Below are 16,359 nucleotides of genomic sequence, written 5' to 3' on the forward strand. Positions count from 1 at the left end.
TGTGATTTGAAACACAGCCTCTGAGTGTCGACTCTGAACGCTGTTACTTCACAGTACTGCAGAAGGCTACTTTCTCGAAAACAACAAATATTACCCAGAATACATTGTTTTTTTTTTTTTTTACTGGATTGTACTGTTGTAATGAAAAAACAGGATGTTACTGTCAGAATATGGCTGTATTTTTACAGCAATTTTTTACAGTGCACAACTTTCACCCAGTCACTCCCCTATAGGTACTATAATATGTATTTCCTATCATTGTAATAATTATAACAGATCAACAAGAGTCCTTTTCCAGAAGGATGTTGCTTGGAAACCAAATATTGGAATCAATTTGTGAGTGATGTTGATTGGGAAAAGTCTGCTTCTGCCCAATCGCTATCTCTTAACAAACAAGGTTAAAGAAGTATCTTTTAAACTCCTTCATAGAATATGCCCTGCTAAACTTTATTTAATTACATTTTAAAAAAGATATATAGATGTAAGCTAGCTGTAGCTTTTGCAAGCAGAAGCCAGAGACAGTTCATTCATTCTGGCACTGCCCTTATGTGTCTTTCTTTCTTTTTTCTTTTTTTTTTTAAATGATTTTTTTTTTTCAAAATGTAGCTACTTGACTTTCTTGTTGATAATGTTGACGAAAATGTTACTTTACAGTGGAAAGATGTTCTTTCAAGCATTATTGTAAACTTTAAAGTTAAACAGACTTTTAAATGAATTTTTTAAGTTTAATGGCTAAATTTCATATTCATAAATATACATTTTCAGGGGAAAAAATGCATGTTTTATAGCATTTGCAAGCTTGTGCACTCTTTAATGTATTCCTATAATATTGTTTACTATAGCATATGAAAACTGTTGTATTAGTTGTTGTTGTAATTGTATTGAATGTGTCAAAAAGACATTCTGTTCAATAAAAAAAAGAAAAAAAAAGAATGACTCTCAGTTTGATTCACTTGAATCAGAATCACTTGGTTAAAAGACTCTGAACCACAACGCTTTCTGAAAGGGCGCTGATCGGTTCACAGTCTGATTCGCAGAGTCGACTCCCTCCGAGTGAGTCACTCGCTGCTGACGCGACTCGCTGCCATATGCGATATAAGATCCACGGGGTAAAGATGGTCGCGAGCACCCGTGTGCAGAAGCTCCTTAGACGGTACAAACTCGCAATCGCGACCGGTTTAACGATCTTGTTGATCCAGGGACTGGTGGTATGGAGCCTGCGGAGTCTGGAGGAGGGAGAGGCCGAGGTAGGTGCTGTTTCACGCGGGTGAATGTGTTCTCCGTGTTTCAGTGACGCTGTTTGATCCGAGGGTTTACGGTAGCATGCTAGGCTAAGCTAAAGCCGTTAGTCAGACTCATTAGTTGAACTGTTACTCCAGAAATAGCGTCGTCGAGTGTAAACAAACGCGTGTGTTGCATTTTTCAGAGAGGGTTATAGTATATAAAACACATTGCAGTTGTTTTGATCAAGTGTTGTGTTGTCGATCTTTTAGAGCTGTTTGTTTTGACCGGCGTCGGGTTTTAAATGACTGGACTGACTTCACCCATAACAATCAAAACTAAGTGTGCTGTCTACTGAGGCAGCGTTTTTGGCCATCTTGGGATTTAAAACCTAGAGAGCTGCATATTTAAGCATCATAGTATTATATTCAGGTAATCTACATTCATACATTTTCGGGCTTCACTGTGTGAGAATCAAGTGAATCTTTTGACTATTGAACTGCAACCTTATTGAGCAACACAGTATAGGGCTAGTATGAATTGTCCAACGTAGACAGCATTTTTGATCATCGTAGGCCGCTCACTAGGCTTAGACTAGAATAGACTAGACCAGGGGTGCCCAAACTCGGTCCTGGAGGGCCGGTGTCCTGCAGAGTTTAGCTCCAACTTGCCTCAACACACCTGCTGGGAAGTTTCTAGTATGCCTAGTAAGAGCTTGATTAGCTGGTTCAGGTGTGACTAACTGGGGTTGGAGCTAAACTCTGCAGGACACCGCCCTCCAGGACCAAGTTTGGAGACCCCTGGACTAGACTATGATGACCAAAAATGCCTGCTACACAATTGAAAATAAAAGCTTCCAAAAGGGGGTTTTCTCAGTGATGCTGAAGAACAACCACTTTTGGTTCCCCATAGAAGTCTTCAGTGAACAGTTCTTAAAAGAATCTTTCTCTTAGTCTGAAGAACATTTTAAAAACATATTTAAAAAATACAATAAATTCACTATAAAGAACATTTTGTGAATGGAAAGGTTCCATGGATGTTAAAGGTTCTTCATGGAACCATAGATGCCAATGAAGAACCTTTATTTCGAAGCATATCAAGGCAACTCATGTCGCTTACTACATTTTAATGCTGTCTAGTGAGGTCTAGAGTTCACAGCATTTTGGGACATTGTAGTCTTAAAACCTAGTGCACTTTTTAAAAAATATATTTTAAAAATTAAATTGCTGTTGACTCAGAATGTGCCTGTGATGCCAAAATTGCTGTCTAGATAGGGCGCTTGCTAAGTTTTGAGACACACGCTATAACTGAGTCCATTATTCATTAAATTATGCTGTTTAGAGTTTCAGTACAGTGTTTGTCAGCCTTTATTAGGGCTTATACTGATGTTTAGAAAGTTGAAGTCTGCATTAAAGGGTGCTGTTGACTCAGAATGTGCCTGTGATGCCAATTGCTGTCTAGATAGGGCGCTTGCTAAGTTTTTTGAGACACGCTATAACTGAGTCCATTATTCATTAAATTATGCTGTTTAGAGTTTCAGTACAGTGTTTGTCAGCCTTTATTAGGGCTTATACTGATGTTTAGAAAGTTGAAGTCTGCATTAAAGGGTCATGATAACCCCCTCTTTTATTTTAAGTCTTCCTCAGAATATATATATATTTAAGATCTATTTTTGGTGTTTTTGCCTTTTTATTTGGATAGGACAGTATTTCAGACAGGAGGCAAAAGTGGGGTGGGGTGGTTCGGGTAAGGTCCGCAAGCCAGGACTCGAACTCGGGACGCTTGAAGTGCAATGGTGCCACTTTATAAAAATAAAAATAAAAACTTAAATGGGTGTGGATGGCTGCTAGGAGAAGGGAGGGGAGTGGGGGGGCAGCAACCGTCATCTGTCAGTGGCCCATTGATGGTTGTTGTGCAATAGGATGCACTAACTGACTAGGAGACAAGCCTGGGCTATGCTTCTACAGAATCCCCTCCGAGAAAGAAAATGCACAAAGGAGGAATTTGTGCCATTAAACTTGCCTCTTTCCCTGGGGAAAGTACACTCGTATTTGCAGTGAACACTTCATCAAAGGTAAGCTCACGTAAACACTGGATATATTAATCATTGTATTTTTAGCCATAAAGCACATCTTTATGTAATCTTCTTACATGGTTTGTTGTCGTGGACTGATGCAATAACTACAGTGGCCTTGATTAGTTGCACAAATTTCAGCTAAAATTAAAGTTGGGATGCTATTAGACATAAACTGAAAATGCAATGATTTGCAAATCCTTTTGCACCTTTATTCGATCACATATGTGACCCTGGGCCACAAAACCAGTCAAAAGGGTCAATTTTTCGAAATTGAGATTTATACATCATCTGAAAGCTGAATAAATAAGCTTGTTAGGATCGAACAATATTTGGCCGAGATACAACTATTTGAAAATCTGGAATCTGAGGGTGCACAAATTTTTTTTTACAAAATATCTTCATGGAACATGATCTTTACTTAATATCCTAATGATTTTTGGCATAAAAGAAAAATCGATCATTTTGACCCATACACTGTATTTTTGGCTATTGCTACAAATATACCCCAGCGACTTAAGACTGCTTTTGTGCTGCAGGGTCACATATATTATGCTTGTGCTCAGACTGATAAACTATTGTTTTTCAATAATATAAACTCGCGATGCTTTCTCTTTTTATACGTTTACATAGCATCCCAATTTTTGGGAATAGAGGTTGTAATAAGATATAATTAAAGGAAAGGTTTACTTTCAGTGTGAATATTTATCAGCAGCTGTTTATGGGAGAGATTGTTTAGCCAGTCTGTAGGAATGGTACTCATTTAACTGACTTTTTTTTTCCAACTTGTTGCACATAAACTCTCTTCTCTCACGATAGGTGCCAAATCTGATGACCCGTTGTCTCCTTACAGGGTTCCATTGGTCCTCTCACACACCAGCCACAAAGAAGAGGAAGAGGGAGAAAGACAGAAAGGACAGGTTTGACAGAATGAAGAACAAGAGGGTTGAGAAGAGGCAAGATGCAGTGGATGACCTCCTAGAATTGCCTGATGCTGAGCTGGCACCACCTGCTGAGGATGAACAACAGACAATGCAGGGAAAAGATTGAAAGATTGCAGAGGGAATGTAATGTCCTTAGGGAGGAAAACCAAAAGCTGAAAGACATTATTAAATCAGGAACACTTGATGAACTGGCTTTTGAAAAAGACGATGTAAAAGTAAAACCAATGACTGGAATCCCTTGGAATCACATATTCCAAGTTGCAAGTAGTTTTGACATTTGCGATAACATTTTTGCAGACTGGTACAAACTCTCCCTTCCAGCAACTGCTGTTAAATCTTATGAGGCTGAAAACGAACCTTCTCCTTTCATTGCTCAGTTGTATATTTAAGATCTCAATTCCAACCGCCAGCAGAACATTTCGGAACACGATTTAAGTGTTAAATGCGAGACTTGTTCCAGCACTTGTGTTTTGGCCAACTCGAGAAGAGCTTCAGCTCTCAGTGCCTATGATATTTAGACTGGTCTTTCGCAAATGTGCCTGCATTATTGACTGTTTCTGAGACCGAAGAGCAAGAGCACTGACCTACTCAAAATACAAACATCACCATACCAGGATATACCTAATTGGCGTAACACCACAACACGATTTAAGTGTTAAATGCGAGACTTGTTCCAGCACTTGTGTTTTGGCCAACTCGAGAAGAGCTTCAGCTCTCAGTGCCTATGATAATTTAGACTGGTCTTTCGCAAATGTGCCTGCATTATTGACTGTTTCTGAGACTGAAGAGCAAGAGCACTGACCTACTCAAAATACAAACATCACCATACCAGGATATACCTAATTGGCGTAACACCACAAGGAACAGTTTCTTTTATATAAAACGATGGCAGAACATCAGACAAATACTTGGATTTTTAGATCACCTCAACCCAGGAGATGTGTTATTGGGTGATAGAGGGTTTGATGTGGCAGGCTCAGTTGGTCTGTACAATGCTGAGCTCAAGATCCCAGCTTTTACTAGAGGGGAAAAAGCAACTGGGTCCAGTGGAATTGGGAGTCCAAACGAAGACTTGCATCAGTTCGGATTCGTGTTGAGAGAGTTATCGGTGAGGCAAGGAATCGGTACACCATACTTCAAAAGTGCAGTAGGAATTCAGATGTGTGAAGCTGAGCATCCCAAAGGTCTAACAACTCTAGATAAAATAGTCCATGTGTGCTGTGCACTGACAAATTTGGCTCCATCAGCTGTTCCTTTGGGCTACATTTACACATTTACATTTAGTCATTTTGCAGACGCTTTTATCCAAAGCAAAACAATTGGGGAATACATAAAGTGATTCTTCTTAAAGAGGCAAACAGACACAGGAAGTGCTTGTAATACCAAGTTTTAGGTATTGTTCAAATACGTACAAGCTAGAAAGTGAAGGAATAAATAAAGAGAAAGACAAAGTTTAATTTTTTTTAAAATTTAGGATGAAGTAAAGTAGAGTCGAAATGAGTTTTCAGCTGTCGCTTGAACACTTTTTAAATGGGCTAAACATTTAAAAAGTGTTGGTGCACAATGGATTGTTATTTCCATCAATGATTAATTCATATTTTTAATCATAACTTATTTGATGTCAAGTCTGTGAATTAAACAAATTATAATATAAAATATATTATTCTGTTAAATAAAATGCTTCAAACTTAAACTGTGTTCAGGTTTTTTTTTTCTGTTATCCCGCTTTTGTTTGGCTATCTCTCGCTTACAGTCACTGCATTTCCAACTTGACATTTTTAAATGTGTGGTGTCAAGTTTTAAACCACTTTTGTGAATGTACTGTCTTTTACAGATCCCTGACTTGCACTCAGGTATGTCGTCATTATGCAGGACAGGCACCCCACAGTAACAGCTTTGTCTTTGGTGGTGTGATGTTGCTAGAATAGGAGCTGTGAACACTTTTTCTGGTAGCTCTGGAATTATGCATTTCTGGACAAATGTGTGTACCTTTTCAAACATGGTGTCAAAAAGTCAGTGTCAGGCAGAATTCTCTCATTGTGGATTTCCCCTGGTCCCCAGACAGCAAAGTCACAGTAGCTTGCTTGTGTCAGATGAATTTGTGTCTGCACCTGATTAAAGTACTGATGGTCCTTCTTCAGTGAAAGTTTACCCTCAAACTCTTGGAGACTAAATGTGCTGTCCTCTTTGCTTTTCTCAATTAAAGTGCTATAGTGAAGGTTGCTGGGTGCCTTCACCTCCAACACACCCATTTCATGGCAGTCACGTGATATTATGCCATCTGTGGATGCCCCTAACCATGGATATTGAAGGCTAAAAATGACCAGCCCTCCATTCCAGACTGTGAGATTGGTGTGGTGGCTCTCCATCATCTTGACTACTTTACGATCATGCTCAGTGCCCCATCTGGAAACAGAAAAGGTTTTACACCTCAAGTATCAAATGATAGTAATTAATGACAACCACAACAATGTACATTGCTAATATCACAGATGAGGTAAGTGTTTTTTGTATAAGCCTACAATGCTGTGAAAAATGAGTGTTTCAAGGTTGTATTAAAAACTTGTATGCACATTGTCATGGTTTCCCTATGGCAGCTTTTGTCCTATTTGGCCTATTTTTTGTGTGTTGCTCTCATCTAGTATAAAGGCTTGGCAGGGGAAAGGTCACCACACCCATCAACAGATCTCTTTCTCTGGGCCTTTATGAAAGCTATCTGGCTTCCTGGTGCATAAACTACAGTCCTAATGGCTGCCGAACTAGGCTCATTCCAGGCACAGGGCTTCATCTGTGCATGCAGTGCAGTTTGTTCAGTTTGTCTGCCATACAGGTGCAATGGCCAAGTCGCCCCAGACCCTCCTCCTCCACAGCAACCCAGTCTGTCAGTGGGGGTCATTTTAAAATGTAGGAATGATTTACCTGACAGTGGAAAACAAGTTTTGATTAGATTTCTGCAATGTATTGTTAACCTACAAAAATCCCTCCCCTACAACGTTGACTAAAATGACCCTGAAATTAACGACCCATGGATTAATGTTAGATAGTTAGTGTTTAATTAGTACTCACCATTGCTTTGATAATGAAGAATTTCTTGTTCTTCACCTCCTAAATGGCAGCATTAGGCCCCGATCAGACAGAACGCGTATTTTGCCTTTTGCCTTTTAAAAAAAATTGTTTTCTATTGTCAGTGAGCGTTTTGCGTGCTGTTTATGCGCCCGGGCACCTTGCGTTTTAGCCGCAGGACATCTGATTCAGTGGTTGCCTAGCAACATAAAAAAACTGCAGCGCACTGCTCTTTTCTAAATTCAAAGAAAGGCAGTGCGGTGTGCCTCGCGTTTTCAAACCTGAAAAACTCGTTCTGTCTGATCGGGGCTTTATTGAACCACCCTGATCTAAAATACATATGACTGTCGGTACTTTTGTACACTTTCATCCTGGCGTCAGTGTAAGGTGAGGGATCCTCCACAAGAAACCTCGCCGAAGTCGAGCTCTTGCAGGTACCTGGCGGTTTTTAGTGATTGAAATACTGCGGTGTGTGCTGTATATGGATCGCAAGTTGCCAAAACTTGCAGTTTGTGTTCACATCTTTGCTTTTCTTCTGTTGACAGGTGATTCAAATATTTGTTGCTTGAAACAGAAGGAAGTTTGACCGGCTTGTGCTGCGTTTCTACGGAGATCCCAGTGTAAGCCACCCTGTTGGCCCATTGTTTTGCCCTCCAGGTCACCGCACAGGTCACGTGACTGAAAACTATGAATACCAACTCACTAAAAATCAGGGGTAAACCGTGAGGAAATTACAAGGTTTTTATAGCTGGCAAAGTTAAAATCCAATGAAATACACTGATAACCATCTGTGACTGAATGCCCCGTTGCATAAATTAGATTAATCACAATTAAAAAAATATAACCGTACATACACAATTATTATAAATATAATTGTTTATGTACACACAATGAATGTGTGTGTATATAATGTATAAATATATGAAATTATGCACAAAAAAAAAGTTCTGTACGTTCGTATAGCATCACTCCCCAAACACAAACAGCATTGATGAGCAAGGCAGAATTCCAACATTTTCCGGTTCTCTTTGCTCTCGTGAGAAATATGCTTGCTGCACACAAACAGTTTTAATGTGTCGTTAGTGTGTGTCGTCATCTGCCCTGGCAGTATCACGGGGAAAGCCATGCAGACGCACCCAAACTTTTACACCACAGAAGCAAACACTTAAGTTGCGACCCATGATCGCCTAACTACTGCACGATCTCTGTTTGACAGGGCTGTCATTGGAAAGCATCATGTGCTGTCATGAATAATTAAGAGACAGTTTCTTAGCATAGGATAAGAAAACTCAAGTCTCATGAATAAAATATGAGACACCAATGTAGCGTCTGCGTAGGATCATGCATGATTTTTGGGGTTTTATGGTTTAAGAAGACCCTTTTAGCTTTTGACATTTGCATATAAATTACAGTCCTGGTCCCAGACGTCACACTTATATGGGTACTAAATGTCAAATGGTTCCCCCCCCACTCTCAAAGAGATGCTAAACAGTTTCACCACTCGCACCTTCATGTGGGGTTTCAAACACATTCCAAAGAGACGTAAATGACCCCCGGGGCCAGGCACAACAGGCCAGGCCGGCTGACCAAGCAAACTAACACACATTTCCCTTTTTGAGTTGAAAAACCCTACACCAACATCGAAGTACTATAGTCCTTTGCCATGTCACAACCTGTGACGTCGCCACGATGTAGACTTTAAACCTGTAAGACGAAAATAGCGGAAATAAGCTCAACATTGCCTTAAATGATGTTCAACACTTTATTTTAAATCTGTTAAAATCTCAGAAAATTTAGTTTAGGGTTTCATGACCCTTTAAACGAAAATGCACAGTATCTGTTTTTCTAAGGCATATTGTAGTTCTTAATTAAGCATATGCAAGGATAAATTGTTCGCATTTAAAAAAAAATTACCTCGTAATTTTTTTATCAAAATGTGATAACTCTATCTTCTAGTGAAATGACAAACTTCTCTCTGGTGATGTACACAGGACTTTTCCAGTCATTTAGTCTGCTTAAACTTGTCCCTGCCAGGTAACGTTCATCTATACCAACCTGATCTTATAAGAAATCGTAACTATTTTGCCAGGTGGTGAATTTGTGTGATGTAATTCAAATGGAAATGTATGTTTGTTTGTTTTTTCTTTGACGCAGCATACAGGCGGTGCTGTGCATTTTAACCAGTTGATGGGAAAAGTAAGCTATTCTTAAAATGCATTAAAAAAAATCGGAATAATTTGTAATAGTTATTCACGGTATTTTGAAGTGCCCATGATAACAATATCGTGATTTATTGTATTACCGAATACCGGCACAAGTCTAAATAGCTGTATGCTGTTCATGGACTCTTGAGAAAGGTTACGAGTTGTGATGAGTATCAGGAATGTGCTGTCATGTCTGGATTCCAGCTCCATTTTTTACTGTATCGAACAGATTCCCTACATTATCATGTACCTACAGTACATTCCTCCGCAAGCACACGTGAGCTCCGCTTTGCAGAAACTCGCTGATCAGATCACAGACACAGAACAACAACACCCGGACTCTGTTTTAATCATTCTCGGGGACTTTAATAAAGCAAATCTCTCCCGTGAACTGCCAAAATACAGACAGCACATCACATGTCCCACCAGAGACCGTAATATATTGGCAATTTGCACAATATACCTGTATATACAACTGTCTATTGTTATATACCTGTACATACAATTGTCGATTTGTATATTTTTTATTCCTTATTTTACTTGTTCTATTTTTTTTTTATTATCTGAGTTTTTTGTTCTGTCACTGTCATTCTTGTTACACTGTGGAAGCTTCTGTCATGAAAACAAATTCCTCATGTGTAAACATAACTGGCAATAAAGCTCATTCTGATTCTGATCTATGAGTGTAGGAAGAGTCTTAAGTAAACTTGGTACATATTTGTCCAAAAAGTACCTTTAAAAAAATTTGGGGATTTTTGAAAGAAGTCTCTTAAGATCACCAAGGCTGCATTTATTTGATCAAAAATACAGTAAAAGCAGTAATGTTATGAAGTATTATTACGATTTTAAAAGAACAGTTTTCTATTGTAATATAAAAATATCATGTATTCCTGTGATGTCAAAGCTGAATTTTCAGCATCATTACTCCAGTCTTCAGTGTCACATGATCCTTCAGAAATCAGTCTAAAGGCGGGACACACCAAGCTGACGGTTGACCAACGTCTCGCTGTTAGTGAACGTCTGTCAGGCTTTTTTTTGTTGTTGTGTTTTACACGTCGGCTCTCGTCAGTGGCAGTTTGCCCAGTTCAGCATGTTGAATCAGTGTCAGGGCTGTCGGTGAAAGTGAGAACTCTAATTGGATGTTCAGTTTTGGCGAACGAGCCAGTGTATGAGAATTAAAGTCAAAGTGATTAAAGCAAGCAAGTCAAGACGGCACAGACAGAAGACTGGTCTAATTTTACGTGATCTTACCTGAGCATTCCAATACAGGAATATTTTCATGACAACATGAGCTGCTTAAAATTAAGAAAAATTAAGGTTTCTCCTTTTGAATGATGAATATAGACTATTGATACCCGCTGATATAGACGGTTATTTCCTCTCACGCAGGCGCAGAACGCACGTATTAGTTTGAAGTCAGCTGTAGTCTGAGCGGTGTGTTCCAAGTGCAGTTCTTTGATCTAGATGCAGCTGATGCAGGGTGACAACACCGTTGGCTTTCGATGCCAACTTCTTTGAAGTGGGCTTGGTGAGGCCCGGTCTTATTATGCTGATTTGCTGCTCAAATGAAACATTCATCAATGTTGAAAACAGTTGCGCTTAGTGCTGGGTGGGTATGACCAAAAATTTATATCACGGTATTTTTCAAAATTATACCGGTTTAACGGTACATGACGGTATTTTTTTTTCATGCATGACCGGGTGTTAATTGCGGTATTTTAAAAATTCATATCATAACAAAAATAAACATTTAAAAAAAAAACAACAACTAGTGCTGGGTATACCGCCCAGCACTAGTTGCGAACTTGCACTGCTTAATTTTTTTTGTGGAAACCATGAAACATTATTTCCCGATTTTTTTTTTTTTTTTTTGATGAATAGAAAGTTAAAAAAAACAGCATTTATTTGAAATTAAAGTCTTGTGTAACATTTATAAATATCTTTATAAAAAATAATAATAAAAATGGTATTGACTTGTTCATAATTTGCTACCAGTTTTAACTCATTCTCCCAAGACTGATAACATTCCCTTTAGTGGTCGCTCAGTGTATCGACAAGGCCGACAAACAGGCCGTGTTTAGATGCTTACATTTACACAAGGCTACACTCTAAAAACTGCTGGGTTAAAAACAACCCGATTTGGGTTATTTTGGCAACCCAGCGCTGGGTTGTTTTGACCCAACAAGTTGGGTTAAATGTTTGACCCAGCATGCTGGGTTGCTTTTTTATGGTTCAAAATTACTACATTTCTAGGCTAAAATGAACCCAAATCGAGCTAGACCTTAAACCTACAAATCTTGTTCATTTGAAAATAACTTTTACACACAGAGAATGACTATCAACAGGTAAATATCTATTAAAAACAAGTAGAGAAAACTGTCAAAAGTAACATGCGTGTAAGAACAAATGCAGAAAAGTATGGCATTAACAGATACAGAGTTTATAAATGAAAAATTAAACATTTGTTGAATATAACTTTTAAGATCAAATGTAACTTTTTTTGGTAAATTTTATGTATTGTACAATTAGTTAATAGTTAAGTTTTTACAAACTATTCTGGCATGGCAGTAAATAAACAACATTAACATTGATATTATAACATTTATCAGAAACATATGTGTGAAGGAATGTGAGCATGTGTATGAATGAGAGTAAACTCCATTTCTACTAAACAACACAGAACAAGCATTTAACATTTTGTTTTGACAAATTATACACTTACAGTTTGTTTCATAGTCCATGAATACAGATCAGGCATCGCTGCCAATTTTCATGATTTCTTTAGCATAATTGATGTAGTCATGAAGAAGCCCCATCTGCACAGCAAAGGCATGTGACATCTTTTACATTATCCAGGGCAGCCTCCTCCTTTAAAACCACTGTTGCGTCAGTTTGGGGGAAAGGTCATTCTCCTCTTTGACCAGCATTCATCCCAGTCACCGCCTGTTCTTCATCAGTGGCCTAAAAAGAGAAAAACATTTGGAAAAAAGAAAACATTTAATTAAAATCTATCCATTTTCAAATAAGACATTCACTGACGTTATATTAAAAGTACCTATTCTCTGAGGTGAAAACCGCGTCCGCGTATTTTTCAATATAAGCTCTTTTCGGACTATTTCCGCCTTCCATGAAATATCAAAATACTACCAGACTCAAACAATGATGCCTTCATGCATCATGCCTTTACATTTTTAATCTTTACTTACTATAAACCGTCTTTCACTCGCTTCCATCTGAAGACGCTGAGAAAATTGTGGCTTCTCGCACTGGTGTCGTCCGATGTTAACGTGACGTGCCTGCTTTCTTTCAAGTCCGCATTCCCAACCCAGCGCCGCTATAGATCAAGACCAATTTTCAACCCAAAATTGGGTTAAAACAACCCAACGTCCTTACCCAGCAGGCTCAACCCAGCGTTTTTTAGTGTAGAAAATTTGGTCTGACGATGTGGTTGAGATGACAGTGGACTGTATGAATGTGGAAGTGAAAGTCGTGACATTTGCCAAGTATGGTAACCCATACTCTGAATTTGTGCTCTGCATTTAACCCATCCAAGTACACACACACACACACAGCAGTGAGTAGTGAACACACACACACACACACCCGGAGCAGTGGGCAGCCATTTGCCTCAGCGCCCGGGGAGCAGTTGGTGGTTCGGTGTCTTGCTCAAGGGTCTCACCTAGGGGTGTGGCATATCATACCATTCACGATAATACCGATATACATTTTTATATGATTAAAAAAAGTGTCGTATCTCGATATCAATGATATAGCGACCCGATGACGTATGATGCATTTACGTTCACTAGCACGCACCACAACAACAACACAAACCCAATAGGTGTGTTCGGCTTGAAGCAGCGCTGCGCAGACTGATCGGTGTATGATATCAAAGTATCGCGAGAGCGGTTCTAGAGCATATCCGAGCGCACACTCTTACCGTCATAATAGGCAAGGTGCCTATCTTTAGCGAAACGGTGCGAAGAGCCGCTTCTGAAACGCGACGCGGCTGGTGTATACACAAGCATTGACTAGAGTGGCAGCAGACGAGTGCAGTATAAATAAGGGGTAAGTCACTCTCGCTGTATTTTGACGTCATACACCGATCGGTCTGCTTCAACACACAGCTGCTGCTGCCACCTTATGACAATAGATTTACACTTCGAATTAGGTAGTCTGTCATCGATGACAGTAGCTCATTGGAAAAGGATGGAAAATGCCCTTCATTGTGTTTGCACTAAAAAATGCTGCTGCCTGCCAGCTGCAGTCACCAATAAAACGTTGTTCCATATTTTTTTCTATATCGTGATAAATATCGTTATCGCAAATAATTCTTGAAATGGTGTGATATATCAAATCATATATTGTGATTTGAAGCCATATCGCCCACCCCTAGTCTCACTTCAGTTATGGTATTGGGGGTGGAAGAGAGCGCTGGTCATTCACTCCCCCCACCTACAATCCCTGCCGGACCTGAGACTCGAACCCGCAACCTTTGGGTTACAGGCTGCCCCATTTGAATGGAGTTCTGCCACCCTGAGAAGCTGAAAGTGTCTGTTGTGGGATGTTTCACGTGTTTGCGTGAATACTTTACTGCAGCCTCTCTCCTAATTGGCCCTCATGGGAATGAAACCTACCATGTGTCTCTTTCACAATCCTGATTCCTATAGTGGACACCTACTGCACGTGTTACAGCCATACTGTTGCACTGTTCTCTGATTTGCTGATTCAGGAACAATGCATTTTTGATTGACAATGAAGCCTTTCTTTTCAGTGGCGAGTCTTCATTTCATGTAACCCTGCAGGTGTTCAGCCCAGCATGTATGGTGTGCCGTTCAGCCCCAAGGTGTCCTAATGGCAGCTGTCGACTTTGTTGCAGCAAGAATCAGGCTGCAGAATCTAAAGCTCACATCAGGACTAAAGCCCAAAGTATACTTCAGTTTGACGCAAACACTTAGCCTATTCATACAAACTAACACACAACCGAATGACTTCTGACCGCTTTGTCTGCAAATTGCTGTTTGTGTGAACATAATGACCGTCCGCATGTGGAAAACCCACTCAGAAATAACGAAGGACAACCACAGCACATCTGCAGGCTTCTCTGACCTCTCTCTCCCTCTGTAGCGAGTCTCAGCGTGATGAAAGAGGCCATTGATTTTACAGCCTTTGGTCTCTGAGACTGGAAGAATGAGTTCCTTGCAGTGACCTGTGCTGCTTACAGAGGGATCAGAGGAAATTTAACGAGGCCGCTTCTCCTTAACAGCTTCATTTAGTATCATTCATAAGAATTCATTAGAATCATTCATAAGTGTTTTTGATTCATTAAAATGATCCTGCTCATAAGAATCATTTGTTCAGGAATCGGAGTACACACATACAGTAGGCTAGTGTAGGTTTCACACTTCAGATTCAGTAAAGATGCTGCGCCGCTAATTAATAGTGCAGAAAATACTGTTTCCATCCATGCATTTTTATTCAAATTTTGAAGCATCGCTTAAAAAAATGCTGGACAGAAAATGCAAATGCACATAAAATCTTTAAATTTGCTCTCAATTGTAGGTAATTTTTTTTTCTTCGCTAAGAAAACATGCAAATAATCTCTGATGGAAATGCACTTATTAAATAACTTCTTGGATGCACAACAAAAAACCTCCGCACTTAAACTACTTTCCTCAACAGATCATGTGATTTGATAACTGGTCTAACCAGCAGATCAGTCTCATTGAACACCATTTTAAGACTTTCAGGGTTCCTACGCAGTTTGGAAAAGTATGAAATTTGATTTGAGTAATTTCCAGGTCTGGAAATGTATGGAAAAATATTAGCATTTCCAGACTTCTGCTCCTATTTAGTTTTCTATAAAAGAAAATTTTAAATGTAATGAAAACGAATTTATCATACAAGTGTGTTTTCATGGCATCTGATTAGTGATTTTTTTTTTTTTGTGATTGTCAATCATGCCTGAATGAATTCAAGGTGCACTTTTTCATCATACAAAAATGCAGGTTATAAGCGTTTTGGGTTTCTTCTCACAATATTCTTAGCACCGTATTACAGAGCCTTTAAAAGGACCTTTGCAAAAATACAAAAATATCCAGACTTTCGTGTGCACACGAGAAACCATTAAACTTAGCATATAGGACAATGCACACTGAGCCACCTATTGCACCATCAGCCCATATCGTGGGTGGTTTCTTGGCTGCCACAGAGTATGTGTTAAAACATACCTAAGGTCTTGAAATATGATGTACTGCCCTAAAGAAAGCCAAATTGTGAACTTTTTTTTTTTTTTTTTACAGTGCCAGTCATTTTGTAGACTTTTGAAGTTGGCAAATAGGACAACGGACACAGCTGTATTGTGCCATTAGCCCATTTCATATCATGGTTTCTCCACCGCCACGGAGGATGCGTTAAATTGGACATTAGGTATGGCAAGCCGTTTTAGCTTAAAATGTTCCTAGATTCATTTGTTTGTTCCAACTTCTATACCTAATGTGTAAGTTGTACCCAGTGTAGGCCCATTTATGACAACAAACTTCCCTGTTTTTTGGGTTATTTTTGAGTGTATGAAGTAAACTTTGGCGAGAGGCAGTGTGCAGACAGCTGTCACCTAATTGTCAGCTGTGAGATGTTGTTTAATGCTGCCCTTTATGCTGTAAGTTTTGTGCAATCTTGTGGGCATAAAATACTATGTTGTCGGCAAACAAATAGCCCAGTACACTCTACCCAGCACATACAAATATTGGGGAAATTAAAATGACCAATTACAGTTATATTGCCCTATTTGTCTAGTACTTTTCAGCATTGAATGACATAATATATGAATATCTAAAACATTTAATTTTATATA

General features: G+C 39.2%; 1 protein-coding gene across 2 annotated transcripts in view; it reads left to right on the forward strand.

Moving 5' to 3' along the window:
* The first annotated feature begins 1,049 nt into the window (after positions 1 to 1,049).
* The window catches only part of LOC107748866 (xylosyltransferase 2-like), a 36,180-nt gene continuing 20,870 nt past the window's right edge, over positions 1,050 to 16,359 (forward strand). For both annotated transcript variants that reach the window (XM_016563853.1, XM_016563854.1), the window contains exon 1: positions 1,050 to 1,247. In XM_016563853.1, the coding sequence (XP_016419339.1) occupies positions 1,089 to 1,247 (159 nt within the window). In that variant the 5' untranslated portion in view covers positions 1,050 to 1,088. The remainder of the gene's footprint in view (positions 1,248 to 16,359) is intronic.

This window comes from Sinocyclocheilus rhinocerous, unplaced genomic scaffold, assembly GCF_001515625.1.
Source record: "Sinocyclocheilus rhinocerous isolate Xijiao unplaced genomic scaffold, SAMN03320098_v1.1 scaffold350, whole genome shotgun sequence".
Classification (NCBI taxonomy): domain Eukaryota; kingdom Metazoa; phylum Chordata; class Actinopteri; order Cypriniformes; family Cyprinidae; genus Sinocyclocheilus; species Sinocyclocheilus rhinocerous.